Below are 27107 nucleotides of genomic sequence, written 5' to 3'. Positions count from 1 at the left end.
AACCCCCATGACCAACAGAACATAATGAAGGGGTTTAGGGGGAATTGATCTTGATATTTTGGGAGTTATAGTTCACCCTCATCCAGAGAGCACTGAACCTAGTCGATGTTGGATCGGGACTAAACTTGGAGCACAGACCCAACACGGCCCACTGTGAATACAGGGGGGGGGGGGGGGGTTGGGGAGTAATTGATCTTGGAATATGGGAGTTGTACTTGTAGTTCACTCTTATCCAGTGAGCCCTCTGAACTCCCCGAGGACGGATCTGGACTATCTCCCAGTGTTTTAAAATTTTAATTTTTGTACTGGCCCTGCTCATTGTGTTCGTTTTAGTGGTTTAATGTTTTGATGTTATATTGCTGTGCTGTATTTTTGTATTTTATGCATTTTTGCATATTTTGTATTTTGCATTTTTGTATTTTATGTCATTTTATTTTCTGATTTTCTGTTGTGTTTTTGTGTTATATTGTGTTTCTGTACTGATGGGCATGGCCTCATGTAAGCCGCCCCGAGTCCCCTTTGGGGAGATGGTGGCGGGGTATAAATAAAGATTATTATTATTATTATTATTATTATTATTATTATTATTATTACACTTAACACAGAGACCCAATCTGGCCAACTTTGAATACTGGCAGGGTTTGGGGGAGATTAACCTACGATAGACCTACTCTACCAAACACTTGTCCTGGTTCAATGTGATGAAGTGGTTAGTAGACCGCAAGATAAACATGAGAGTCAAGAGTGTGATGCAGCAACAGCAAAGGCCAATGCGATTCTAGGCTGCATCCATCGGAATAGCGTCTTTCCCCAGATCTTTGTTCTGAGCTTTCGGCTGGTTTTTCATGTTCTTACGATCCATCATTCAATCACTTCCTTGCTCGATATTTATTAAACCAGGCCTGGGCAAACTTGGGGGCCACACGGCAGCACTCCCTGCTAGGGGGACTGGCTGCCCAGTGATGGAGGGAAGGAAGGAAAGGATGAAGGAAAGAGAGGGGAAGGATGAAAAGAGAAAAGATGGAAGGAAAGGGTGGAAGGAGAAAGAGGGAGAGAGGGAAGGAAAAAGGAAAGAGAGAAGGAGGAAGGAAGGACGAAAGGGTGGAAGGGAAGGATGGAAGGAAAAAGAGGAAGGGAAGGGAAGGGAAGGGAAGGGAAGGGAAGGGAAGGGAAGGGAAGGGAAGGGAAGGGAAGGGAAGGGAAGGGAAGGGAAGGGAAGGAAGTGAAGAAGGGAAGGATGGCAGGAGAAAGAGAAAGTGGGAGGAAAGAGAGAAAAAAGGGAGGACAAAAGGGAGGAAGGAAAGAATGGAAGAAGAAAGAGGGAGAGAGGGAAGGAAGAAGGAAAGAGAGAAGGAAGGAAGGATGAAAGGGTGAAAGGGAAGGATGGAAGGAAAAAGAGGAAGGGAAGGGAGGGAAGGAAGGAAGCGAAGAAGGGAAGGATGGAAGGATAAAGAGGGAGGGAAAGGAAGGAGGAAAGAAAAGGAAGGAAAGACAAAAAGGAAGGATGGAAAGGGAAGGAGGAAGGAAAGAGGGAAAGAAGGATGAAAGCGAAGAAGGGAAGGATGGCAGGAGAAAGAGGGAGAGAAGGAAGGAAGAAGGAAAGAGAGAAGGAAGGAAGGACGAAAGGGTGGAAGGGAAGGATGGAAGGAAAAAGGGAAGGGTGGGAAGGAAGGAAGCGAAGAAGGGAAGGATGGAAGGAGAAAGAGGGAGGGAAAGGAGGGAGGAAAGAAAAGGAAGGAAAGACAAAAAGGAAGGATGGAAGGGGAAGGAGGAAGGAAAGAGGGAAGGAAGGATGAAAGGGTGTAAGAGAAGAAAGAGGGAGGGAAGAAGGAAGAAAAGAGAGAAAGAAGGAAGAATAGGATGGAAAGAGAGGAGGGCCTGAGAAAAGAGCCCAAGGGGCCACATCCGGCCCCCAGGCCCGGGTTTGCCCATACCTGTATGAAACTTGTTTTGCCAAAAGTTTTGGACTTCTGCTCCCATAATCCCCAACTATGGAGGCTTCTGAAAGCTGAGGTCCAACGTTCGTGGTCTTGTCTACTGAAATATTACCCAGAGTTTCGAACTCTGGCAGGGGATTATGAGAGTTTTAGTCCAAAATGGCAACTTTGCTGTGTCTTTGTTGTTTTTGTGCTTCATCCACACTCCTAAACCGGTTGGACACTTCTTCCCTTGGAGGGATGGTTACGCCAAAGAAACCGGTTGGACTGCAACTCCCATTGCCAAACCCACGTCTGGCATTCAACCCATAGTTTTCTTGTGCCAACTTGTTGTCAAGAGATCCTTTTCATCCCTTGTCTTCATCAGGTCTGAACGGGCTGAATGAAAGGTGTGCACTGAAATTAAAAGAGGAATAATACGCCAGTGCTTTGATGAATCCCAAAGTGTTTTTATTCATAGGAAGAAATGCATTATGGGTATTGGTGAAACTTTTATTATAGAAACAAATCCCTGCTCCACTTTTTCATCCTCATTGTCTGTCCAGCTGGATGCCAGGTTAACCCCAAAAAACTTCGCTCTAGATACAACATGGGTAGGGTTCAGTGTGCTCTGTGGCCGCAGGGTAAACTACAACTCCCACTATGGTGACCCCATCCCCTCAAGTCTTGGGGGTTCTGTGTGTCAAGTTTGGTCCAACTCCATCGTCAGAGGAGGTCACAGTTTCTCTCGTTATGGGTGAACTACAATCCCAGAAAGGAAGGTCAGTTCCCCCCAAACCCCTCCAGTATTCAAATTTCGGCATATCAGGTATATGTGCCAGGTTTGGTCCAGATCCATCGGTGTTTGTGTTCACAGTGGTCTCTGGTTATAGGTGAACTACAACTCTCAACAAATCAAGGTGAATTTTCCCCAAAGACCTCTAGTATGTTTTGCTGGTCACGGGGGCTCTGTGTGCCAAGTTTGGTCCAATTCCATCATTGGTGGAGTTCAGAAGGCTCATTGATCTCAGGTGAACTATAAATCACAGTACTTACAACTCCAAAATGTCCAAGCCAATTCCCCCCACCTTGGACTAGACATTTGGACATTATTGTTTGGGTTCATAGTGTGCTCTGGATGTAGGTGAACTACATCTTCTCTAAATCCCTCAAAAGACCTCCAGTATGTTTTATTGGTCATAGGGCTTCTGTTAGTTCCAAGTTAGTTCCAGGTCCATCATTGGTGAAGTTCAGAGTGCTCTTAGATTGCAGGTGAACTATATATCCCAGGACCTACAATTCCTATAAATCATGGTGAATTCTTTCCAAACCTCTCTAGTGTGTTTGAAAGGGTCTTTGAGTGAAATTTCCAAATGCTAAGCAAGGGGCTTTGAATGAAATTAACAGCAAAAGAGAAATATACCCTTTCTCTGTAGAAAAAGAGCAACACTGAAGAAAAAGTTTTTAAGAAACAAGATGTGACATGTAGAGGTCATACAAAGTTCAAGCCTACATAGGGAGTAGTTGTGTTGTGGTTAAGCCAAAGGTTGTGGTTAAGCGCAGAGTCTGCAGGTACAAGAAGGTACTTTCCATCAAAAGGTCAAGGGAGAGGGGCTAGAAAGAGAATACTTTCCATGACCAAAAAATGTTCTTGTTTACTTGAGGGTATATAACGGTGTACAAAAGCCAAGGGGGAGGCGCGGCAGTCACTTGAAGGGTAGCATCTGCGTATGCTGCCAGGCTGTCCGTCTTCTTCATGAAGAAACTAAAATAAACCTTGTTTTTTTATCTTTTTTTGGGACTGTCTCCTTCCTTATGTGCTCCCGTGATGTGGACCTAAGAAGACCCAATTTAGGGTCTCTAACATGTTCACTCACTGATCAATTCTTCTCTCTGCTGTGTGTCATAGAAAAGAATAGGATAGGGGAGAGGCAGTGTGCAGGGTCATGCAAATTCCACACCAATTGAGAGAGGAAGAAACACTGGGATGTCTGTGGTGGAGGAAGCACATGAAATCTAGGATGAAATTGTTCCTATTTGAAAGCCTTCACTTGGGTGGTGGGCAGTATGGTGTTTGTGGAGGACATTAGCAGGGCTCTTGGACATGTTTACATCCCTCACTATAACCTGCAATGTCATTGGAAAGAGGGCCTTTGAAGTCTTCCGAGTAATGGGAGCTATAGCTATTTGTAGAAGTGGGAGCCTGTCTGTGTAAGTGGACACACACACACACACACACACATATATATATTTTCACTTTTATTGTGTGTATAGATTATTACCTGCAATAAAAATGGCAATAAACCTTGAAGTGGCAAAGAAGATTTCATGTATGCACACCGGTAGTTAAGAAGGAAAAGTCTATGAGAAATCTCCTCTTTTTCCCTCCTCTTCAATTTCCTCATTCTCTTTCTTTTCCCTTCTCTTCTTCCTCCTTTATTCTCCCCCCCCCCCCCATTTCTTCCCTTTCCATCTTCCTCTTCTTCGTCTTTTCCCTCCTCCTCTTCTTCTCTCCCCCAAATAGGCTGGATGGCCATCTGTTTGGAGGGCTCGGATTGTGGCGTCAGATTGGATGATCTTTAGGGCTTCTTCCAACTCTGTTGATTCAGTGCAAAAAGTCACTTTTCAGAAGCCAAAGAACCCACCCAAGCCATTTAATGAAGGGGTAATGAGTATGGGACTTTAGGATGATCCTACGGGATACTTGTTGTCTATAGTAAGCAGAGTGCAGCAGAGCCAACAGGAGGCTGGATGGTCCTCTTTAAGGAGTGTTTTAGTTGTGCCATCCATCATAGCAGAATGGGGTTGGACTCGATAGCCCTTGTTGTAAGGTTGTGTTATTCTGTGACCTTATAGCAGTTGGTTGTTTCATTTAATACCCATTTCCTTTTCTTTTGTGGGTGACAAAGGCTAAGACAACAAAGCAGAAGGTTTGCAGAGAGGTTGCTGAAGCCACTTGGATCAGAAACAAAGGCATCTAATGCTCTTTCTTGGTCGCTTCATACAGTCAGAAGGGATCCCAGTGGCCATCTAGTCCAACCCTCAGTTGTTCAGGATGGCACCGCAAAGGCATGTTGCTATATAAGAGGTGGCTAAAGCTGTTTGGGTGGGAAGCAAAGGCATCTAATGCTGTTGAAGGCTTTCATAGCTGGAATCACTGGGGTGTTGTTGTATGGTTTCTGGACCGTACGGCTGTGTTTTAGCTGCATTTTCTCAATTTTGTGAATATTTTCATGATTATATTTGCAAATATTTTTTGCAAATAATTTTGTGAATATTTTCGAGAATAGTTTCATGATTAGTTTTGTGAATATTTTCTTGATTAATTTTGTGAATATTTTCATGATTCTTTTTGGGAATATTTTCATGGTTTTTTGGGGGAATATTTTTGCAAAGATTTTTGGGATTGTTTTTGTGAATATTTTCATAATTATTTTCGTGAATAGTTTCCTGATTAGTTTTGTGAATATTTTCTTGATTATTTTTTTGAATATTTTCATGATTCTTTTTGGGAATATTTTGGTAAAGATTTTTGGGATTGTTTTTGTGAGTATTTTCATAATTATTTTCGTGAATAGTTTCCTGATTAGTTTTGTGAATATTTTCTTGATTATTTTTTTGAATATTTTCATGATTCTTTTTGGGAATATTTTCATGGTTATTTTTGGGAATATTTTGGTAAAGATTTTTGGGATTGTTTTTGTGAGTATTTTCATAATTATTTTTCTTGAATAGTTTCCTGATTAGTTTTGTGAATATTTTCATGATTATTTTTGTGAATGTTTTTGCAAATACCATTGTGATTATTTTTGTGAATAATTTTGCGAATTTATTTGTGAATCCTTTTTGTGATTATTTTTATGAAAAAAAATTAAAGAAATGTTTGTGAAAATTTTTGTGAAAATTTTCATGATTATTTTGTGAATATTTTTGTGAATAATTTTGTGAATATTTTTATGAGTATTGTTATAATTATTTTGTGATTTTTTTGCAAATATTCACATGAATATTTTTGGCAAATATTTTTGTGTATATATTTTATGTGAATTTTTTGTGAATATCTTGTGATATTTTTGTGAATATTTACATAATTATTTTTTGTTAATTCATTTCATTTTTGTGAATTGTTTATTTTCTCTGATGTTTCGCCTGCATCTGTGGCCGGCATCTTCAGAGGATGCAGGCGAAACGTCAAGAGAAAACACTGTGAGAAAATGGCCATACAGCCCAGAAACTACACAACACCCCAGCATCCAGTGCTGTTTCTCAGGCATTTCCTAGAGTCCTAGAGTCAGATGGGACCCCAGGGGTCATCTAGTCCAAAGTGTGTCACTTCAGTAAGCAGCTTGGGATTGGCATTGAAGACATCTAATGCTCATTACTTGGCCTTTCGGAGACCTGGTTGAGGTCACTTTTGCAAGCCTTCTCCGGCATGGCTCCCTTGTCCTGCTTCCTGGCCTTCTTCGGCATGTCAGACCAAACCTTGGTCAGCACCTCAGCTGTCTCTTGGGCTCCGCTTTCGTCCACCTTGTCCTTTGCTGCTGATAAGAGCCCTCCTGATGCCTTTTCCGTCTCTTTCAGCGGTTCTCCGGTGTCTGCTTCCATTATCTCTTCCATCTTCTGGTCATCAGGATGGGATACTTCTGCTTCATTGGGGTCAATGTGGGACGAGGGCCGGAAGGGCCCCACGACCCAGTTCAGCGGCGCAGCCTGGGCAATGTGCTTGACCAGGGCATCCAGGCACTCCCGGGCCTGGACAACTGTCTTGTGGCCTTGGGCCAGGACGCTGGTGGGGAGGTCATGAATGGAGGAGGCCACGGAGAAGGAGGCATGGAGCTGGTGGGCATTGCGGAGGGCCTGGTCCACCCTGTCGCGGAGGCTGCGGGGGAGGCCCTCCAGGACCCCTGCCAGGCGCATGGAGGCTGGACCCAGGTCCCGGGTCACGAAGCGCAGCAGGGCCAAGGCACGAGGCTCCACCTGCCATCAGGGAAACAGGATTTACTGGCATCCAAGAGTCAAAATCCTTGAGTTTTAATCATAGAATTATAGAGATAGAAGAGACCCCAAGGACCATCCAGTTCAGGTAGGTAGACAGATAGGTAAACAGACAGTCAACAGATAGATAGATAGATAGATAGATAGATAGATAGTTGAATCATAGAGATAGAAGAGCCCCCAAGGACCATCCAGTTCGGTCCCATAAGAGCAGAGAATAACCAGACAGACAGACAGATAGAGAGGGAGATAAGGTAGGGAGACAGATAGGTAAACAGACAGACAGACAGACAGTAGAATCATAGAGATAGAAGAGATCCCAAGGACCATCCAGTTCAGTCCCATGATTGATTAATAGAGCTAGATAGATAGGCAGGCAGACAGATAAGGTAGGTAGCCTGATAGGTAAACAGACAATCAAGTGACAGACAACTAGATAGGCTGTTAAATACATAATTTGATGGATGGATAGATAGATAGACAGACGAGGATCGCCTAAGTAAGAAGTAAGTAAGACAGACAGACAGACAGACAGATAATAGAATTATAGAGACAGAAGAGACCCCAAGGACCATCCAGTTCAGTCCCCCAAGATGAATAGCTAACTAGCTAGATAGGTATACAGAAAGGCAGATAAGGTAGGTAGGTAGGCAGATAGGTAAACAGACTGACAACAGATAGATAGTTAGAAGGATAGATAGATAGATAGATAGATAGATAGATAGATAGTAAATAGATGGATAGATAGATAGATAGATAATAGAATCACAGAGAAGAGATCTCAAGGACCATCCAGTTTACTCCCCTAAGATTGATGAATAGAGCTAGATAGATGGATAGATAGATAGATAGATAGATAGATAGATAGATAGATGATAGATAGATAGATAGATAGACAGACAGAAAGACAGAAAGACAGAAAGACAGATAAAGTAGGTAAGCAGATAGGTAAACAGACGGACAACAGAGAGGGTGGAGGGGGAGAGAGAGAGATAGGCTGTTGAATGGTTGGATAGATAGTTTGGTGGTTGGTGGGTTGGTGGTGAGTGGGTAGATTGATGGACAGACAGATAGTCTGTTGAATAGCTGGATAGATAGTTTGGTGGGTGAGTGGGTCAATGGATGGACAGACAGACAGACAGACATGCTGAATAGGTGGATAGATAATTTGGTGTATAGATAGCTAGACAAGACAGACAGACAGATAGGTGGGCTGTTGAATAGCTGGATAGATAATTTGGTGGGTGGATAAATGGATGGATGGATAGTAGACAGAGAGGTTGCTGGATCGCTGGCTAGACAGTCTGGTAAGGAGATGATGATAGATGGATGGATGGATGATAGAATCATAGAGTTAGAAGAAAACCCAAGGGCCATCCAGTCCTGCCCCCAAAACAGATAGATGGATGGGTGGATAGATGGATAGATGATGGAATCCCAGAGCTGGAAGAGAACTCAAAGGCTATTCAGTCCAGCTTCTAAAATTGATAGATAGATATAGACAGACAGATGGATTATAGAATCCTAAAGCTGAAAGAGTACCCAAATGCCATCCAGTCCAGCCCCTAAGATAGATAGATGATAGACAGACAGACAGACAGATATACAGACAGATAAATGGAATGGGGAAGGTCCAGGTTCCGCCAAAATACCTCGGATGGGAGGTCTTCCTCGGCAATGTCTCCCCGTTGCGTCTGGGTCCATTCAGCCACCAGACGGTTCAGTTTCTGCTGTGCATCTTGGACCCGCTGCCCTACACCTTGTTTGAGCTGCTCAACCTTTCAAGGCAGGCAGAAGGGTGGGAAAGTGCAAGAGAAACAATATTAGAGAATAATCATATTTATTTATATTGCACTTTAGCCGAGAGTCAAAGCAGCGAGAAGAAGCACCCTATGGATTTTTGCAGACTGTTGCTGTCGAATGAATGCAGCTCAGCCCCGCTCCGTGACCCGTTATTTAGCGTGAACCACTACACCTGATCAAGCCAAGTATGAATTATTATTATTATTATTATTATTATTATTATTATTATTAGACTGACTTACAAGGCTGATGACTTGCTGGAGCTGGGAGAGCCGATCCTGGGTGCATTCCTTCATGTGCCGAAGCTTGGTCAGCGAATGCATGTAGGCACGATGGCGGACTTTGCTGGAGAGGGAGCCCAGGCGCACAAAGTAGCCCTGTTGCCCCTCTGCCGGCCCAAAGCCTTGGACTTCGGCGGCCAGCTGAGCTGCAAAGAGGGAGAGAGACAGATGGAGAAAAGGGGGTCCCTATTTCCACCTGCAAAATGTTGGATAGGTGGGGATGGAGGGGTCCCAGATTAAGGATGCACAGCCTTCCTTTCTCCCTGACACTGGCTTTCCAAATGGACAGTTTCCCTTTTTCCCTGATGCTCTGACTTTTGATGAATAGTTTCTCTTTCTTCTTGATGCTTTGACTTTCTTCCTGTCTTCTTTATGCCCTTTCCTGTCTCCTTGATGCTCTGACTGTCTAGATCAGGGGTCCTCAAACTTTTTAAACAGAGGACCAGGTCACAGTCCCTCAAACTGTTGGAAGGCCGGATTATAATTTGAAAAAAACATGAATGAATTTCTATACACACTGCACATATCTTATTTGTAGTGCAAAAAACACTTCAAAACAATACAATAATTATAATGAAAAACATTTTTAACAAATATAAACTTATTAGAGATAGGATTGTTGTTGTTGTTGTTGTTGTTGTTGTTTTTGTGTGCTTTCAAGTCATTTCAGACTTAGGTTGACCCTGAGTGAGGGCCGGGTAAATGACCTTGTAGGGCTGTATGCGGCCCCCGGGCCATAGTTTGAGGACCCCTGCTCTAGATGCATAGATTTCCTTTCTCCTTTATGTTATGACTTTCCTCCCTTATGCTCTGTCTTTCTAAATGCACATCTTTCCTGTCTCCTTAATGCTCCAACTTTTAAATGCACAGCTTTCCTTTCTCCCTGATGTTCTGTCTTTCTAGACGCACAACTTTCCTGTCTCCTTGATGCTCCAACTTTCTAGATGCACAGCTTTCCTGTCTCCTTGATGCTGTGACTTTCTTGATGAATAGCTTCCTTTTCTCCTTTATTCTCTGACTTTTGATCATTAGCATGCCTGTGCCCTTTATGCCTTAACTTTCAAGATGCACAGCTTTTCTTTCCCCCCAATGATCTGATTTTCTAGATGCATAGTGTCCCTGTCTCCTTTATGCTGATTTTCTAAATGCACAGCTTTCCCGTCTCCTTCAATGCTCTGACTTTCTTCATGAATAGCTTTTCTTTCTCTATGATGCTTTGACATTCTAGATCAGTGGTTCTCAACCTGGGGCTTGGGACCCCTGGAGGGGTCACGAGGGAATGTCAGAGGGGTCACTAAAGACCACCAGAAAACACAGTATTTTCTGTTGGTCATGGGGGTTCTATGTGGGAAGTTTGGCCCAATTCCGTCGTTGGTGGGGTTCAGAATGCTCTTTGATTGTAGGTGAACTACAAATCCCTGCAACTACAACTCCCAAAATGTCAAGGACTATTTTCCCCAAACTCCACAAGTGTTCACATTTGGTCATGTCAAATATTCGTGCCAAGTTTGGTCCAGATCCATCATTGTTTGAGTCCACAGTGCTCTCTGGATGTAGGCGAACTACAACTCCAAAACTCAAGGTCAATGCCCATCAAACCCTTCCAATATTTTCTGTTTGCCATGGGAGTTCTGTGTGCCAAGTTTGGTTCAATTCCGTTGTTGGCAGAGTTCAGAATGCTCTTTGATTGCAGGTGAACTACAAATCCCAGCAACCACAACTCCCAAATGACAAAATCAACCCCCCACCCCAACCCCACCAGTATTCAAATTTGGGCGTATCGGGTCTTTGGGCCAAATTTGGTCTAGTGAATGAAAATACATCCTGCGTATCAGATATTTACATTACGATTGATAACAGTAGCAAAATGACAGTTATGATGTAGGAAGGAATTTTATGGTTGGGGGTCACCACAACATGAGGAATTGTATTAAGGGGTCGCAGCATGAGGAGGGTTGAGAACCCCTGTTCTAGATGAATAGCTTTCTTGTCTCCGTTATGCCCTGATATTAAAGTTACACAGCTTTACTTTCTCCTTGATGCTCTAACTTTTAAGATGTGCAGCATTCTTTTCTCGTTGATCCTCGGACTTTCAAGGTGCGTGATTTTCCTTTCTCCCTGATTGTCTGGCTTTCTTGATGTGTGCTATACTTGTTTTGGACACAGAAAGGTGTCATCATCTGACTTTGCTCTGACGCCGATAAAAATACGCCTTTGATCATCCCACGTTGTTTTCCAAGCCAAACAACGTGACTGCAAATGAGGGCCATCATTATGCAAATCCTCTTTTTTGAGCAATCATCATAACCTCACAGAATCTGGAGCAAGTCAAAGGTCTTGTGTTGCGGGGGGGGGGGGGGGGGGGGGAGGGATCAGCCTACATTGGAGAATGAATGTAGTTCAACCTTGTCAAAGGCTCTATGTTGTGGGATCCTGGGAGTTGTAGTTTGCACTCTTGGGAAGACTTTCTAGAAGAATAACTTTCCTTTCCCCTTGATGCTCTGGCTTTCTAGATGCTCAGCTTTCCTACAACTCCCAAAACTGGAGATGATGGGCCTGAGAGCCGCCAACCCCTTTTGGCCTTACCCAGCTCTGGTTCCGTCAAGGGGAGGTAATAGTCCACCATCTCCTCTGTCTTCTCCAACGCAGCATCCACTCCGGTGGCCACCATCTGCCGCAGGAACTGGGTCATCTCGAGCCCTTCTTGGGCAGCCCCTGCCTGCGCCACTTGACCACTCACCACCAGGTCCTTGGTGCCAACGGCAGCCTGCAGAGCGGTGCTGACGGTGGAGGAGACCACTGCCTTGGCCAAGTCAGCGCTCTCCTTGGCCGTCTCTCGGCTCAGCTGCAGGACGTCTGCTGCCCGGTGTGAGACGATGGCCTTGGCATCGCCGGCGGCAGTCAAGGCGGTCTGGACTGTGGCGTCCATCACTGACTTGGTCAGCCCCACACCATCCTGGATTATGTCCCTCGTCAGGTCCACGGCGGCAGTCACTCGGTGGACTACGAGGTCCTTGGCCCCATTGGCGGCCTCCTTGGCCGTGGCGACCGTGGAGCCCACCACTGTTTTGGCCAAGACGACCCCTTCCTCGATGACCTGGAGGGAGATCAATGGAAGGTCACTTAAGGATCCTAGAGTTGGAAGGAACCCTCAAAGGCCATTCATCCAGGAAAGAAGGCATCATCTGATCCCTCCCGACAGATGGCCATCCAACATAAGAGATATTAACAGGTTCATGCTATAGAGTAGGTATGGACAAACCCAAGCCAGGGAGCCAAAAGCAGCCCCTTGGGCTCTTTTCTCAGGCCCTCCTCTCTCTCAACATCCTTCCTTCCTCCCTCCCCCCTGCCTGCCTCCCTCCATCCCTCCCTCCCTCCCTCCCTCCCTTCCTTCTCTCTTTCCTTCCTCTTTCCCTCCCTCTTTCTCCTTCCCTTGCACCCTTTTGTCCTTCCTTCCTCTCTTTCCTTCCTCCTTACTTCCCTTCCTTCCTTACCTACCTGTTTCTCCCTACCTCCTTCCTTCTCTTCCACCTTTTCATCCTTCCTTCCCTCTTTTTACCTTCTTTCCCTCTCTCCCTCTTTCTCATTCTTTCCTTCCCTTTTGTCTTTCCTTCCTCTCTCTTTCCTGCCTCCATTCCTCCCCTCCCTCCCTCTTTCTACCGTCCTCCATTCCCTTCCACCCTTTCATCCTTCCTTCCCTCTTTCCTCCCTCCTTCCCTCTCCCTCATTTGCATGCCTTCCTTCCCTTTTGTCTTTCCTTCCTTCTATTTTCTTCTTCCCTTCTTTCCCTCCCTCCCTCTTTCTACCTTCCTCCATGCCCTTCCACCCTTTCGTCCTACCTTCCTTCTCTCTTTCCTTCCTCCCTTTCTTCCTTCACTTTTTCTTCCTCCTTCCCTCTCTTCAACCCTTTCATCCTTTCTCCCTTCCTTCCCTTTTGCCTTTTCTTCCTTCTGTCTTACCTCCCTCCCTCCTTTCTTTACCTCCCTCTTTCTCCTTCCATCTTCCCCTTCCTCCTTTTCATCCTTCCTTCCTTCCTCCTTCCCTTCCATCCTTCTCTTCCTTCCTTTTCCCCCTTTTTCCTACCTCCTTCCCTTCCTTCCATCCTTCCCTTTCATCCTTTCATCCTTCCCTTTTATCTTTCCTCCCTCCTTTGCTCTCTCCCTCTTTCTCCTTCCTTTCCTTCCTTCCTTCCCTTCCTTCCTTCCTTCCTTCCTTTCCTTTTATCTTTCCTTCCTTCCCTCTTTCCTTCCTCCTTCCCTCTCTCTCTTTCTCCTTCCATTTCCCCCTTCCTCCCTTTCATCCTCCCTTCCTTCTCTCTTTTCTTCCTCCTTCTCTTCCTTCCTTTTGTTCTGTCTTCCTTCTCTCTTTCCTTTCTGCTTCCCTTCCTTCCTTCCATCACTGGGCAGTCAGTCCTCTTAGCAGGGAATGCTAGTATATGTCCCCTAAGTTAGACAGTTTTCCCATACCTGATTGAGAGAAATAGGGCTATAGCATGAAGGACCCCAAGGGTCGACTGATGGACAACTGAACATCCAAACTTCCAGAGAAAGAGAGTTTTGACAGAGTGGGTTATGACACCGATCTCTAGGCACTATCCTCCTATGGACGCAGTCCCAAATTTTGTTTATTTTAGTATTACTGAATTATTTTTGACAGTGTCTTCATTTATAATTATTTGTTTCTATTTTCTTTGTTGTCAGCCGCTCCGAGTCCCTTCAAGGAGAGGGAGGGGGATACAAATAAAACATTATTATTATTATTATTATTAGAATCACATTGGCCTTTTTCGCTGCTGCATCACACTCTTGGCTCACGTTCAGCCCGCAGTCTAGTGAGATGCCTAGATCCCTGTCACATGGAATGCTGTCTTGTTATAGGCAACGGAGTCTAGTTACCTGATGCGCCGGCTGATGGAGACAGGGGATTGTTTCCTCCAGTTTATCCAGCCCCTTGCAGGCGTACTGGTTGGCCACTGCGACTGAGCAGAAAGGAACGAGATGCTGGTTATGACAAGGCACCAAACTGCCCTGGATGGACAGTGTAGACCAGGGGTCCTCAAACATTTTAAACAGAGGGCCAGGTCACAGCCCCTCAAACTGTTGGAGTGCTGGATTATACTTTTAAAAAATGAATGACTTCCTATACACACTGCACATATCTTATTTGTAGTGCAAAACACACTTAAAACAATAATAAAAATGAAGAACAATTTTAACAAATATAAACTTATTAGTATTTCAATGGGAAGTGTGGGCCTGCTTTTGGCTGATGAGATAGGATTGTTGTTGTTGTGTGCTTTCAAGTCATTTCAGACTTAGGTTGACCCTGAGTGAGGGTCGGGTAAATGACCTTAGAGGGCCCCCAGGCCTTAGTTTGGGGACCCCTGGTGTAGACAGTGCGCCCTTAGCTTTTGTAATGTGATTGTACTCACTCTGGGGCTCGAGGTGGTTGAGGATGGGCTGGGCACCCCCCACGGCGCTCCCGAAGGCCACCGCCACCACCATCTCGGCCACATTACAAGCAGCGTTGACGTACGGGAAGGTCTCCTTGGCGTAATTGTACACAGTGGAGCAGAGGTCGTAGGTCGAGCTGACCAAGGGGAGGCTGGTGATCCGAGTCACAACACTCTGAGGGAAAGAGGAACAGAAGGATCGGAAAGGGTCTTTTGAGGCCATTTAGACCAACCCACTGCCCAAAGCAGGTTCTCCGAGGAACATCAAACCATAAAGAGTTGAATGGGCTCTCTTGAATCCATCTAAACCAGTGATTCTCAACCTTCCTAATGCCACGACCTCTTAATACGCTTCCTCATGTTATGGTGACCCCCAACCATAAAATTTGTTTCATTGCTACTTCAGAACTGTAATTTTGCTGCTGTTATGAATAGTAATGTAAATAAATATCTGATACGCAGGATGTATTTTCATACATTGGACCAAATTTGGCACAAATACCCAATACACCTAAATTTGAATATTGGTGGGATTGGGGGAGGATATTGATTTTGTCCTGTGTGAGTTGTAATTGCTGGGAATTATAGTTCACCTTCAAAGAGCATTCTGAACTCCACCAATGATGGAATTGAATCAAATTTGGCACACAGAACTGCCATGACCAACAGAAAATACTGGAAGGGTTTGGTGGGCATTGACCTTGAGTCTTGGGAGTTGTAGTTCACCTGCCTCCAGAGAGCACTGTGGACTCCAAACAATGATGGATCTGGACCAAACTTGGCATGAATTCTCAATATGCCCAAATGTACACACTGGTGGAATTTGGGGAAAATAGACCTTGACATTTGGGAGTTGTAGTTGCTGGGATTTATAGTTTACCTACAATCAAGGAGCATTCTGAACCTTACCAACGACTGAATTGGGCCAAACTTCCCACACAGAACCTCCATGACCAACAGAAAATACTGTGTTTTCTGGTGGTCTTTGGTGACCCCTCTGACACCCCCTTGTGACCCCTCCAGGGGTCCTGACCCCCAGGTTGAGAAACACTGATCTAAACAAACCCACTGCTCAATGAAGGATTCCACAGGAAAATAAAACCATGAAAGAGTCGGGTGGGCTCTCTTGAATCCATCTAGACCAACCTGCTCCCCAAAGCAGGATCTCCCAGGAACATCAAACCATAAAGGAATCAAATGGTTTCCCCTTTAGGACATCTAGACCAACCCCCTGCTCAATGAAGGATCTCCGAGGAACATTGAGCCATAAAAGAGTCAAATGGGCTCCCTTGAGGCCCTCTAGACTGGAGACCCGCCCCTTCTCTATAATAATAATAATAATAATAATAATAATAATAATAATAATCCTTTATTTATACCCCGCTAACATCTCCCGAAGGACTTGGTGCAGCTTACAAGAGGCCGAGGCCCAACACAGCAGTAAACAACAACATAACAAATACAACAATAAATAAACTCATAAAAAGAAAACAATAAGCATTAAAACAATAATGCGCATAAGCATTAAAACAATAATACCCATAAGACAATAACACCACGGCGCATTTAAAACTAAGGCCGGACCAAATGTAATGATTAAAAATTTTAAAAATGCTGGGCATGACCAGGTGAAATGAATAAGTTTTTGGAGATAGGTGCGGTATGTAGACAATCTTAAATCTCTAGTAAAGTGCATTTGGGACATGATGCTTGGAGTTTCCTATTCTGGGAAGGCACACTGGAACAGCCACATCTTCAAGCTCTTCCTGAAGACTGCCAACATTGGGGCTTGTCTGATGTCCTTGGGGAGAGAGTTCCAGAGTTGGGGGTCCACCACAGAGAAGGCCCTGTCCCTCGTCCCCACCAATCACGCTTGCGACGCAGGTGGGATCGTGAGCAGGGCCTCTCCAGATGATCGAAGAGATCATGTGGGTTCATATATGGAGATACGGTCATGTAGGTAGGCGGGTCCCAAACCGTTTAGGGCTTTGTAGGTAAGCAGCTGCACCTTGAATTGGGACCGGAAAATGAACGGCAGCCAATGGAGCTCCTTAAACAGGAGGGTTGACCTCTCTCTGTAAGGAGCATCAGTTAACAACCTGGCTGCCGCCCGTTGGACCAGTTGGAATTTCCGGGCCGTTTTCAAGGGCAGCCCCACGTAGAGCGCATTACAGTAGTCCAATCTGGAGGTGACCAAGGCATGGACCACCCTTCTCTAGGCTGTCAGTTCCATTGACAAACTACTCCCACCATCAAAAATTATCATTCTCCTGTTCAGTTGAAATCTAGGCATTTTTTTTAAAAAACCTACCTCTGTCTTTGGGGCCTCTTGGCTCTCTCCTTCGGGTTGGGCAGCCATCGCAAAGTAGAATGCAACTGCAAAGAAAGCACCAGAACAACCAAATAGTCAGTCTTTCCCTTTGGTCTCCATGTTAACAAATATGTGGGAAGTTTCGCTCTGCGGCTGGACCAGGTTTGCGGATTCTAATCCGCCCCAAAGTGCCAATTATATCTTATCCAGAGCAGGATGTTTATTTGTTTACTCATCATCCCAATAGGTCAGTTCTCATTTCGCATGCAGAGCAGCTGGAGCAATACAATTGGAACGGATCCCCGGAAAGTCATGCAATCTAAGGCACCATCCAAGCCCTCCCGACTGAGATGCTTTCTAACCCACCAGCTCCTCCATCCAGTCTCAAGGCTTGGAATATTCATGACTTAAAGGATATAGCAATGCATTCCTCCATTTATAATAATACCTGTATATCAAACAGTATAACCTGTCGGATTGGGGTCTATTGTGGATTTCAAAAAAAGAGATGGTACATTTCCAAATGGCTTCCATCTTGGGCAACACTACAACTTCCAGGATTCCATGGCATATAGGATCAAAGTTGGAAGGGAGCCCCAAACATCATCTAGACCAACCCCATCTAATCCCTCCCAACAGATGGCCATCCAACTCATAGACTTTACTAGGTTCATGGGGAAGTAGGGCTACAGTTGGAAGGGACCCCCAAAGGCCATCCAGTCCAACCTTGTCCCGAAAACCACCATTCAAGCACTCCCGACAGATGACAATTCAGGTACTCCTGACATATGGCCATCCAACACATTTTCATGGGGAAATAGCACTAGAGTTGGAAGGGACCTCCCCCAAGGTCATCCAGGCCACCTCACTGAGAATCCACCATTCAAACACTAGAGTTGGAAGGGACCCCCAAAGGCTATCCAGTCCAACCACTTTCTGGAAGCCACCTTTCAAGCACTCCCAACAGATGGTCATCCAATACATCTTAATGGGGAAATAGGCCTAGAGTTGGAAGGGACTCCCAAGGGCCATACAGCCCAACCACTTTCTGGAAGCCACCTTTTAAAACACTCTTGAAAGATGGCCATTCAACAGAACTTCATGGGGAAATAGGGCTAGAGTTGGAAGGGACCCCCAAAGACCATCCAGTCCAACCTTGTTCCGAAAGCCACCATTCAAGCACTCCCGACAGATGACCATTCAGACACTCCTGACATATGGCCATCCAACACATTTTCATGGGGAAATAGCACTAGAGTTGGAAAGGACCTCCCCCAAGGCCATCCAGTCCACCTCATTGAGAATCCACCATTCAAACACTAGAGTTGGAAGGGACCCCCAAAGGCCATGCAGCCCAACCTATTTCTGAAAGCCACCATTTAAAACACTCTTGAAAGATGGCCATTCAACAGAACTTCATGGGGAAATAGGGCTAGAGTTGGAAGGGACCCCCAAAGGCCATCCAGTCCAACCTCATTCTGAAAGCCACCATTCAAGCACTCCTGACAGATGGCCATCCAACACATCTCAATGGGGAAATAGGGCTAGAGTTGGAAGGGACCCCTAAACACCATGCAGTCCAACCGCATTCTGGAAACTATCATTCAAGCACTCCTGACAGATGGCCATCCAACACATAGGCATAACAAGAAGAATAAGATTATTATTATTATTAATAATAATAATAATAATAATAACCCGCCTTTTCTCCTCGAAGGGACTCCAACACCTAGAAATTAGCATCTTCATGGGGAAATAGGGCTAGAGTTGGAAAGGACCCCCAAAGGCCATCCAGTCCACCCTCCATTCCTTGTCATACCAGACCTTACCTGCTCTTTGCTCCTGTTCCAACAGGGACCTTTCCAAATGGGACTCGCAGGCACCTGCTCATTGGAGGCGATTGCCACAGAGAGAGTGGGTGGAAGATGCCAAGGCCAGAATCTCACCTTCCCAGATTTCCATCCAATGGGGAACAGTGCATGGAGGCGGAGATTAGGTTGCACAAGCTGCAGCACAAGGCCCCACACAACACAAGGCCAAGCCCTGCTGGGAACCCAGAAGTAGGTGAAAGGGGAGCGATTCCGCCTGCCGCCACTGGAGGGAGCAATTGCACAAGGTCCAATGGGGCAGCAGAGCCAACCTGGCTTTTGTTCAAGGAGCTCTCCAAGGTGCTGAGCCTATTAACCCAACCCATTGCAAACTACTACTATTAATTTTAACATATTTTGATATTTTACTCTCTGTCTTTTAATATCTAATTATTATTACAGTAGATAATAATTATCTACTATGTGTGATCTTAACGTGTTTGATCTTTGCCTTATGACTTCTAATAATAATAAAATAATAATAATAATAATAATAACATAATAGGAATATTATACATTATATAAATATACTAGCGGTCCCCTGCCAAGCGTTGCTGTGGCCCAGTCTGGTGATATGGAAAATAAAGTAATTAGAAAGTGCTGTAATGTCTTTATATTTGTGGGTAAACAGTATTTCTTGATGTTTCTTTGACAGTGTTGACATAGAGATTGTCTGGTTTGCCTACTCTGGAACATGCAACATATAATTGTCCATTTTTAGGAGTCCCTTTCAAATCTATAATACTTTATCTGTGTGTGTGTGAATCATATATATCTATCTATATCTACGGCTGGATGGTTGTCAGGAGGGTTTTGATTACGTTTTCTTGCCCTGGTGAAGGGAGTTGGACTGGATGGCCTTAAGTATTTTCTGTTGGTCATGGGGGTTCTGTGTGGGAAGTTTGCCCCAATTCTGTCATTTGTGGGGTTCATTCAGAATAGTCTTTGATTGTAGGTGAACTATAAATCCCAATAACTACAACTCCCAAATGCCAAGATCTATTTCCCCCAAATTCCATCTGTGTTCATATTTGGTCATATGGAATATTCATGCCAAGTTTGGTCCAGGTCCATCATTGTTTGAGTCCACAGTGCTCTCTGGATGTAGGTGAACTACAGCTCTCAAACTCAAGGTCAATGCACACCAAACACTGCTAGTATTTTCTGTTGGTCATGGGAGTCCTGTGTGCCAAGTTTGGTTCAATTCCATCGTTGGTGGAGTTCAGAATGCTCTTTGATTATAGGTGAGCTATAAATCCCAGAAACTATAACTCCCAAATGACAAAATCATAATTTTTTGAGTGATGGTCACTCCTTGTGTAGTGAGATGTTTTGTTGCCAAATTTGGTGTGATTTCGTTCATTGGTTCTTTTGTTTTTAAACCACTCATTATGACATGAGCATTTTTATATATATAGATAATACTATCCCAATAATAAATATGCTATATATTAGTGATAATACTATATAATATCATATATTACTAGTGATCTAATTTATATATATATATATATATATATATATATATATATATATATAAATAAAATTTACAATATAATATATAATATTTTATGACAATTTATTTATTTTATTCATCGTGTCAGGGGCAACCAGATAATTGTATTACATTTCTAACAGAACAAAACAAACAAACAACCAGACAGACAAAACACAAATTTTTCAAGCTTGGTAGTTGATTAAATGTCCTTTGACCAGTATCTGGCCACTTGGAGTGCCTCTGGTGTTGCCGCAAGAAGGTCCTCCATTGTGCATGTGGCAGGGCTCAGGTTGCATTGCAGCAGGTCAGTGGTTTGCTCTTCTCCACACTCGCATGTCGTGGATTCCACTTTGTGGCCCCATTTCTTAAGGTTGGCTCTGCATCTCGTGGTGTCAGAGCGCAGTCTGTTCAGTGCCTTCCAAGTCGCCCAGCTTTCTGTGTGCCCAGGGGGGAGTCTCTCATATGGTATCAGTCATTGATTGAGGTTCTGGGTTTGGGCCTGCCACTTTTGGACTCTCGTTTGTTGAGGTGTTCCAGCAAGTGTCTCTGTAGATCTTAGAAAACTATTTCTTGATATAAGTCCTTGACGTGCTGGCTGATACCCAAACAAGGGATGAGCTGGAGATGGTCCTTTCACTATTGGCTGCTACTTCCCGGCGGATGTCAGGTGGTGCAATACTGGCTAAACAGTGTAATTTCTCCAGTGGTGTAGGGCGCAGACACCCCGTGATAATGCGACATGTCTCATTAAGAGCCACATCTACTGTTTTAGCATGGCGAGATGTGTTCCACACTGGGCATGCATACTCAGCAGCAGAGTAGCACAGCGCAAGGGCAGATGTCTTCACTGTGTTTGGTTGTGATCCCCAGGTTGTGCCAGTCAGCTTTCGTATGATATTGTTTCTAGCACCCACTTTTTGCTTGATATTCAGGCAGTGCTTCTTGTAGGTCAGAGCACGGTCCAGGGTGACTCCCAGGTATTTGGGTGCGCTGCAATGCTCCAGTGGGATTCCTTAAATCTGTCTCTAAACATAATAAAAGTGAAAGTATGTATTTGTGTGTGTGGCTGGGGTGTCTAAGTACACAGACAAGCTCCTACCTCCACAAACAACTGTAACATCCAGTACTCAGGAGACAACAATGGTCCTCCCTCCAATGACATTTCAGGTTATAGCGAGCGCTGTAAACATGTCTAAGAGCCCTGCCAATGTCCTCCACAAACGCCACACTGCCCACCACCCAACTGAAGGCTTTCATATAGGGACAATTTCACCCTAGATTTCATGTGTTTCCTCCACCACAGACATCCTAGTGTTTCTTACTCTCTCAATTGGTGCAGAATTTACATGACCCTGCCCACTGTTTCTCCCTTAACCTTTTCTGAATCTTTTCTATTGCACACAGCAAACAGAGGAATTGATTAGCATTGAACACATGCTGGGGAGATTTGGGGAGAATTCACCATGATTTATAGAAGTTGTAGGTTCTGGAGTGTGTAGTTCACCTACAGTCTAAGAGCACTCTTAACTCCACCAATGATGCACCTGAAACTAACTTGGCACACAGAACCCCATGACCAACTCAACCTACTGGAGGGGTTTGAGGGAGCTGACTCACCATAGTGAGTAGTTTACGCAACAGCCAGAGAGCACACTGAGCAGTTTTCCTTAATTCTATGTTGTAGGAGGGGTTTCAGACCATGTGATCAGAACTGGGACTGTTCATGACTCAGACTCCATTTTTGAAACAGTATGCTTTCAGATGCCAGTAGAGGCAGAAGCCATTACACTCCATTGGACTTTTAGACTAGACAGAAACTCTATTATACTCTCAGAACAGAGAGATGCTTTAGACCAGTGGTTCCCAACCTTTGGGACCCCAGATGTTTTGGACTTCAGCTCCCACAGCTCCTAACAGTTGGTAAGCTGACTGGGATTTCTGGGAGTTGTAGTCCAAAACAACTGAAGGACCAAAAGTTGGGAACCACTGCTTTAGACTACGAGTTGTTGATAATGAGAAAGATGTCCTGTGTTATATGTACAAAGAAATTACTTCAGATTGATATGCAATGTACCTGTATGCTGAATACATGAAGTTTGTGAGTAAACCAACTATGTTACTTTTAAAGAAGTTTACATATTTTTGTATCTCGAGATCATGATTTAAACCAAGATGTTTTAAGGGAGAGTAGAGCTTTTTGGGCAACTGAAAGGACACTTCCATATGTGTGTGTATGTGTGTAAAATGCATTGGCATATATTTGCCCCTAACAGTTCAAAGAGATATCTAGGTATATCAATTCAACAGCTGAGAAACCGAATTGCCTTGCATGAATGCTAGTGGATATTTACCACTAAGGAGAAAGCTGACTCAAGTGAGTTTTAACTCTTCTTGGGGAGATTCCTGATTTTCCCAAAGTGGTGGTGAATGCCATTTCACAAAAGGTTATGAAGATTTCCATTTCCCGAAAGGTTATGGCATCATTTTGCCAAAAGGTTATGGTTTCTAACAATGCCTTTTCAAAGATCATAATTCTCCAAAAAGGACATGGTTTGATTGTTTTTATTTCCCTCTTCCAGCTTTAAAATAAAAGTGACAATGACAACTGCATCGGTGATCATTCGGCGGCGGCCTCCTCCTCGGTGGCACTGGGGCTGCGCACCACGATGGGGATGCGTGCAGCTACGGTGCGGAGGCACCAGGGGAAGTGTGCAGTGGCACTCAGCTCGTAGCCCACTTCCATGATGTCGTCGTCGGAACGGCGCCCACCAGAGCTGACCGGCAGGACAGGTGGCAAGGCTAAAGCACCTCGGACCCTGGTGACTGGGCAGGATGGCCCCGAACCCACTGGCGATTCCAAACGCGCCACCTCCTCCCGCTGCTCCAGTGTCCGTCGCTCGGCCCTCAGGTTGTAGGCCTTGTAGAGCACCACCGAGTACAAGGCGAAGACCACCTTCTTGAGGGACTTTCCTGTCTCGTTGGAGATCTCTGCCGCAAAGGCGACTTCGTCCCCTGGAGTGAATATGCCCTTCTCCAGGGAGAGTCGTACCGTAACTGGTGCACTCTGGAAGCAGCAGTTGTACAGCAGCATTTTCCGGATCTCCACCACCAGTGGGAACTGAAAGAGGCAGGAAGGTGAGAAGGTGACGCATTAGCTGAAATGTGAGGGTGTTAATTAGCCTTCTGCGCATATCTAAGAATTGCATTAGTCAGTAAAATTCCATTGTTAATTAGCTTTCTGCGCATGTCTGTAAAATGTTATAACCGGAAGTCCACCCCAGTAGCAGGTGTGGCAGTTCTTTTACTCAGTGTGAGTTGAAACTGTCACCACTATATTGCAAATAGTAAAGAACTGAAATCCAAATCTGCTATCTGTCTCTTCCTTTGGCTGCACTCAAAAGAAAATTCACAGGCAGATTTCCCCAACAGAAAAGGCCAATGCGATTCTAGGCTGCGTCAATAAGAGGATCAAAAGAAGTCATAGTCCATGTGAAAGGTGTCTTAGTTGAACCACAAGCTGAACATGAGCGTCAAGAGTGTGATGCTGCAGCTTAACAGGCCAATGTGATTCTAAGCTGCATCAATATGAATATAGTGTCTAGGATGGATAACACTTGGCTTCTAGGAGTCTTAGGAGACCCCAAGCCAAACATGAGCCAACAGTGTAATGTGGCTACTAAAAAGGCCAATGTGATTCTGGGTTGCATCCATAGAAGTGTAGTGCCTAGCTGGAGGAAGTTGTAGCCTAAGTGAACGGCATCCAGGGGCTAGAGAGGTTTACCTCCGACTCTACCGTGTCCTGTCGGAAGACAGAGGTCCCTTGGACCAAGATGTACTTCTTCTGCTTGCCAAGGATGAGCTCCCGAGTGGCGCAAATGGCTTGGAGGAAGTAGGAGATGCGCCCGACACGGCTAGTGAAAGTGGAGGGGATCCTGGGCGGGAGGATGAAGCGGAAGTCAAAGATGTGGGCGCCTGGGCCCAGCCAGCTCCCTGCGAGGCAGAGGGAATAGAGAAGGTTTAGTAGAGCACCCCGAAAAAGGCCATTGCAAAAGGGATCTACAAGTCTTAGTAGAATCAGAAGCTGAACATGAGTAAAGTGTAGCAGAAAAGGCCAATGCAATTCTAGGCTACGTGAATCAAGAGTGTGATGCAGCACCGAAAAAGGCCAATGTCTAGTCTATGATTTCCCTTGACCTAGAGACACTAGTCTCAAAATTTCTACCAGCTGTTAGGAATTGTGGGAGTTAAAGTCCAAAATATCTGGAAGGCTGAAATTTGCCCATGACTGGTCTATCTGGTGGACTGGATGGCCTTTGGAGTTTCTTCCAGTTCTAGTAATCCATTTATCTGTCTATCTATCTATCTATCTATCTATCTATCTATCTATCTATCTATCTGTATCTATCTATCTCTATCTATCTATCATATTTACTCTAGTCTAATAGTTACCTTTATGCATCCATCTATTTTATTTATTTATTTACTTCGAGCTTTTATAACCCGGTCTTCTCGACCTCCGAAGAGGGACTCAGGCCGGCTAACAGCATAGGATTAAAATACAATAAGATAAACCACAGTAAACATCATAATACAATAGTACAAAAATACATTAAAATAAAAATCTATCTATCTATCCATTGATCCATCCATCCATCCAGCGATCCATTGATCCATCCATCCATCGAAATTGACAGGATGGCCCTAGGGATCTCTTCCAACTTGTTCTCTCTCTCTCTCTCTCTCTCTCTCTCTCTCTGTCCATCCATCCATCTTAGGGGGGTTGGACTGCATCTATCTATCTATCTATCTATCTATCTATCTATCTATCCACCCATCCATCTATCGAAATGGACAGGATGGCCCTTGGGATCTCTTCCAATTTGTTATCTATCTGTCTACCTATCCATCCATCTTAGTAGCGTTGGACTGGATGGTCCTTGGTCCTCTTTCAACTCCAGAATTCTGTCTGTCTATCTATCTATCTATCTATCTATCTATCTATCTATTTATCTATCCATCCATCCATCCATCTTTCCTTCCTTCCATCCATCAATCCATGAATCTATCTATCTGTTCATCCACCCACCCACATATTTATCTGTCTGTCTGTGTGAATTTCTGTCTGCCTGCCTGACACCTCTATCTATCAATTATCTTGCTCTATCAGTTTTTCCCTATCTATCTTCTCTATCTGTCTGTCTATCAATCTATCATCCCCCCCCCCCCCCACTCCCCACCCCAGGTGCCTCACGCTCGATCTTGAAGGTCTTGCTCTTGTGGACGTAGTCAGCCTTGTTGACGCAGGTGCCACGTTGGCTGTAGTCCTTCTCCACGTTGGCCTCCTCCACCCACTCCAGGTAGCCCCGGCCCACCAGCTCCACCTTCACCAGGGGGTCCACCAGGGTGCTGTGTAGGGTCAGGACCAGCTGCCCCGCTACCTCCGACCCAGCTAGGTAGACCTCCTTCGGCACCAGCAGCTCGATGGACTTCACCACCGACATCCAGGAGCCGAGAGGGGGCCTCTCTGCCAGGCCCAGCGTGAGGTCACCTTGGCATGATGATGATGTCACAGCTATTGTGACATCATGTATGGCAGGAAGGAGGGCGGGGGTTTCTCATCCTTCCAGATGTTAAATAGTTTCAAAGAATTAGAAGGGGGGCATCCAGTCCAACCCCCTTCTGCCAGGCAAGGAGAAACTATCCAACCCTCCCGACAGATGGTTACTTCAGTTCTGATTATTTATTTATTTATTATTGTCAGTAGAACCATGGAATCTTAGAGTTTGGAAGAAACCCCAAGAGCCATTCAGTTCAACCCCCTTCTGCCAGGTAGGACACCATTCAAACCCTCCCATCGGATGGCCATCCAGGCTCTGATTATTATTTTTTGTTGTTGCTAATAATAATAATACTAATAATAATAATACTATACAGTCTTAGAACTGGAAGAAATCCCATGGGGCATCCAGTCTATCCCCCTTTCGGCAGGTAGGGAGACCTCCTAACAGATGGCCATCCAGATTCTGATTATTATTATGATTATCGTCAATAGAACCATTGAATCCTAGAGTTGGAAGGGACCCAAGGGCCAGTCAAATCAACCCCCTTCTGCCAGATAGGACACTATCCAAACTCTCCCGACAGATGGCCACCAGACTCTTCTTCTTCTTCTTCTTCTTCTTCTTCTTCTTCTTCTTCTTCTTCTTATCATCATCATTGCTATTAGTATTATTATTATTACCATAGAATCCTAAAGTTGGAAGAGACCCCAAGGGCCATCCAGGGAGACACCATCCAAAACCTTCCTGATATTATTATTATTATTTACAATAATATCATAGAATCCTAGAGTTGGAAGGGACCTCCAATCCAGTCAATCCCCTTCTGCCAGGCAGGAGGACACCATCTAATCCTTCCCAAAAGATGGCCATTCAAGATCAGGCTATCCAATTTTTGTGCTATTCAATTGTGGGAATTATAGTTTTGCAAGCAGCCTCACTAAACTACAACTCCCAATGTTACCGAACAGCTGGCAAGAACCCCTTATCTCTTTAAACTCCCTTTTTGCGGATTATCAGTGGTCCAGAGGAGCCCAGCAGTAGCTACCGGCATGCAGAATATCTTTAAAGACATTTTTTTCCTTTTTAGTTATATCGTTTCCCTAACTCTCAATAAATGTGCACCAACAGTGTGTTATCCTTGACTTTTGCCTATTTGTCTCTCCTTTTTGCCTTTTGATTCTTTTGCTCTGGCTTTCACCCTCTGTAGCCAGCCCGATGGCCAAACGGGCCACATGGGCCGTATCAACCCCATGGCCCTGAAAACGGGGCTCTCCTTCCCAGTTCTCTCTTGGATTCACCCAATCCTGCATTCACCCAGTCCACACCCACTCTAACCTCCCCCGCGGATACCGAAACCATTTGGGGTCCACTCAATATCCGCGGATCTCTTGTGTATGTCTTCCCTTCCTCGTGAAAGGGAAA

General features: G+C 44.8%; 2 protein-coding genes across 2 annotated transcripts; both read right to left on the bottom strand.

Annotated features, from left to right (window-relative positions):
* Nucleotides 1–5417: 5417 nt before the first annotated feature.
* On the bottom strand, nucleotides 5418–18683 carry LOC132781042 (perilipin-3-like). The gene is made up of 8 exons (XM_060784967.2): nucleotides 18588–18683; nucleotides 16759–16823; nucleotides 14427–14622; nucleotides 13891–13973; nucleotides 11582–12092; nucleotides 8957–9141; nucleotides 8564–8689; nucleotides 5418–6893 (listed from the first exon to the last, which is right to left on the bottom strand). Exons 2-8 carry the CDS (start codon nucleotides 16804–16806, stop codon nucleotides 6285–6287), a joined length of 1758 nt encoding a protein of 585 aa, XP_060640950.2. The 5' UTR covers nucleotides 16807–16823; nucleotides 18588–18683; the 3' UTR covers nucleotides 5418–6284.
* A 4058-nt stretch (nucleotides 18684–22741) lies between these two features.
* Nucleotides 22742–25625, bottom strand: ARRDC5 (arrestin domain containing 5). The gene is made up of 3 exons (XM_067460736.1): nucleotides 25376–25625; nucleotides 23906–24114; nucleotides 22742–23242 (listed from the first exon to the last, which is right to left on the bottom strand). The coding sequence occupies exons 1-3, from the start codon at nucleotides 25623–25625 to the stop codon at nucleotides 22742–22744; spliced, it is 960 nt and encodes a 319-aa protein (XP_067316837.1).
* Nucleotides 25626–27107: the final 1482 nt, after the last annotated feature.

This window comes from Anolis sagrei, chromosome X (genome assembly GCF_037176765.1).
Source record: "Anolis sagrei isolate rAnoSag1 chromosome X, rAnoSag1.mat, whole genome shotgun sequence".
NCBI lineage: Eukaryota > Metazoa > Chordata > Lepidosauria > Squamata > Dactyloidae > Anolis > Anolis sagrei.
This window is presented reverse-complemented; position numbering and strand designations above follow the sequence as displayed.

Bases quoted from the DNA above. Each gene is read 5' to 3' on its own strand.
- LOC132781042 (XM_060784967.2), bottom strand. From the start codon at position 16,806: ATGGCTGCCCAACCCGAAGGAGAGAGCCAAGAGGCCCCAAAGACAGAG. The intron at 14,623-16,758 runs GTAGGTTTTTTA...TCTTTCCCTCAG, and splicing joins AAGAGGCCCCAAAGACAGAG to AGTGTTGTGACTCGGATCAC. The intron at 9,142-11,581 runs GTAAGGCCAAAA...CCCTCTTTGCAG, and splicing joins CTTGACGGAACCAGAGCTGG to CTCAGCTGGCCGCCGAAGTC.
- ARRDC5 (XM_067460736.1), bottom strand. From the start codon at position 25,625: ATGTCGGTGGTGAAGTCCATCGAGCTGCTGGTGCCGAAGGAGGTCTAC. The intron at 24,115-25,375 runs GTGAGGCACCTG...TCTGCCTCGCAG, and splicing joins CAAGACCTTCAAGATCGAGC to GGAGCTGGCTGGGCCCAGGC. The intron at 23,243-23,905 runs GTAAACCTCTCT...TGCCTCTTTCAG, and splicing joins AGGACACGGTAGAGTCGGAG to TTCCCACTGGTGGTGGAGAT.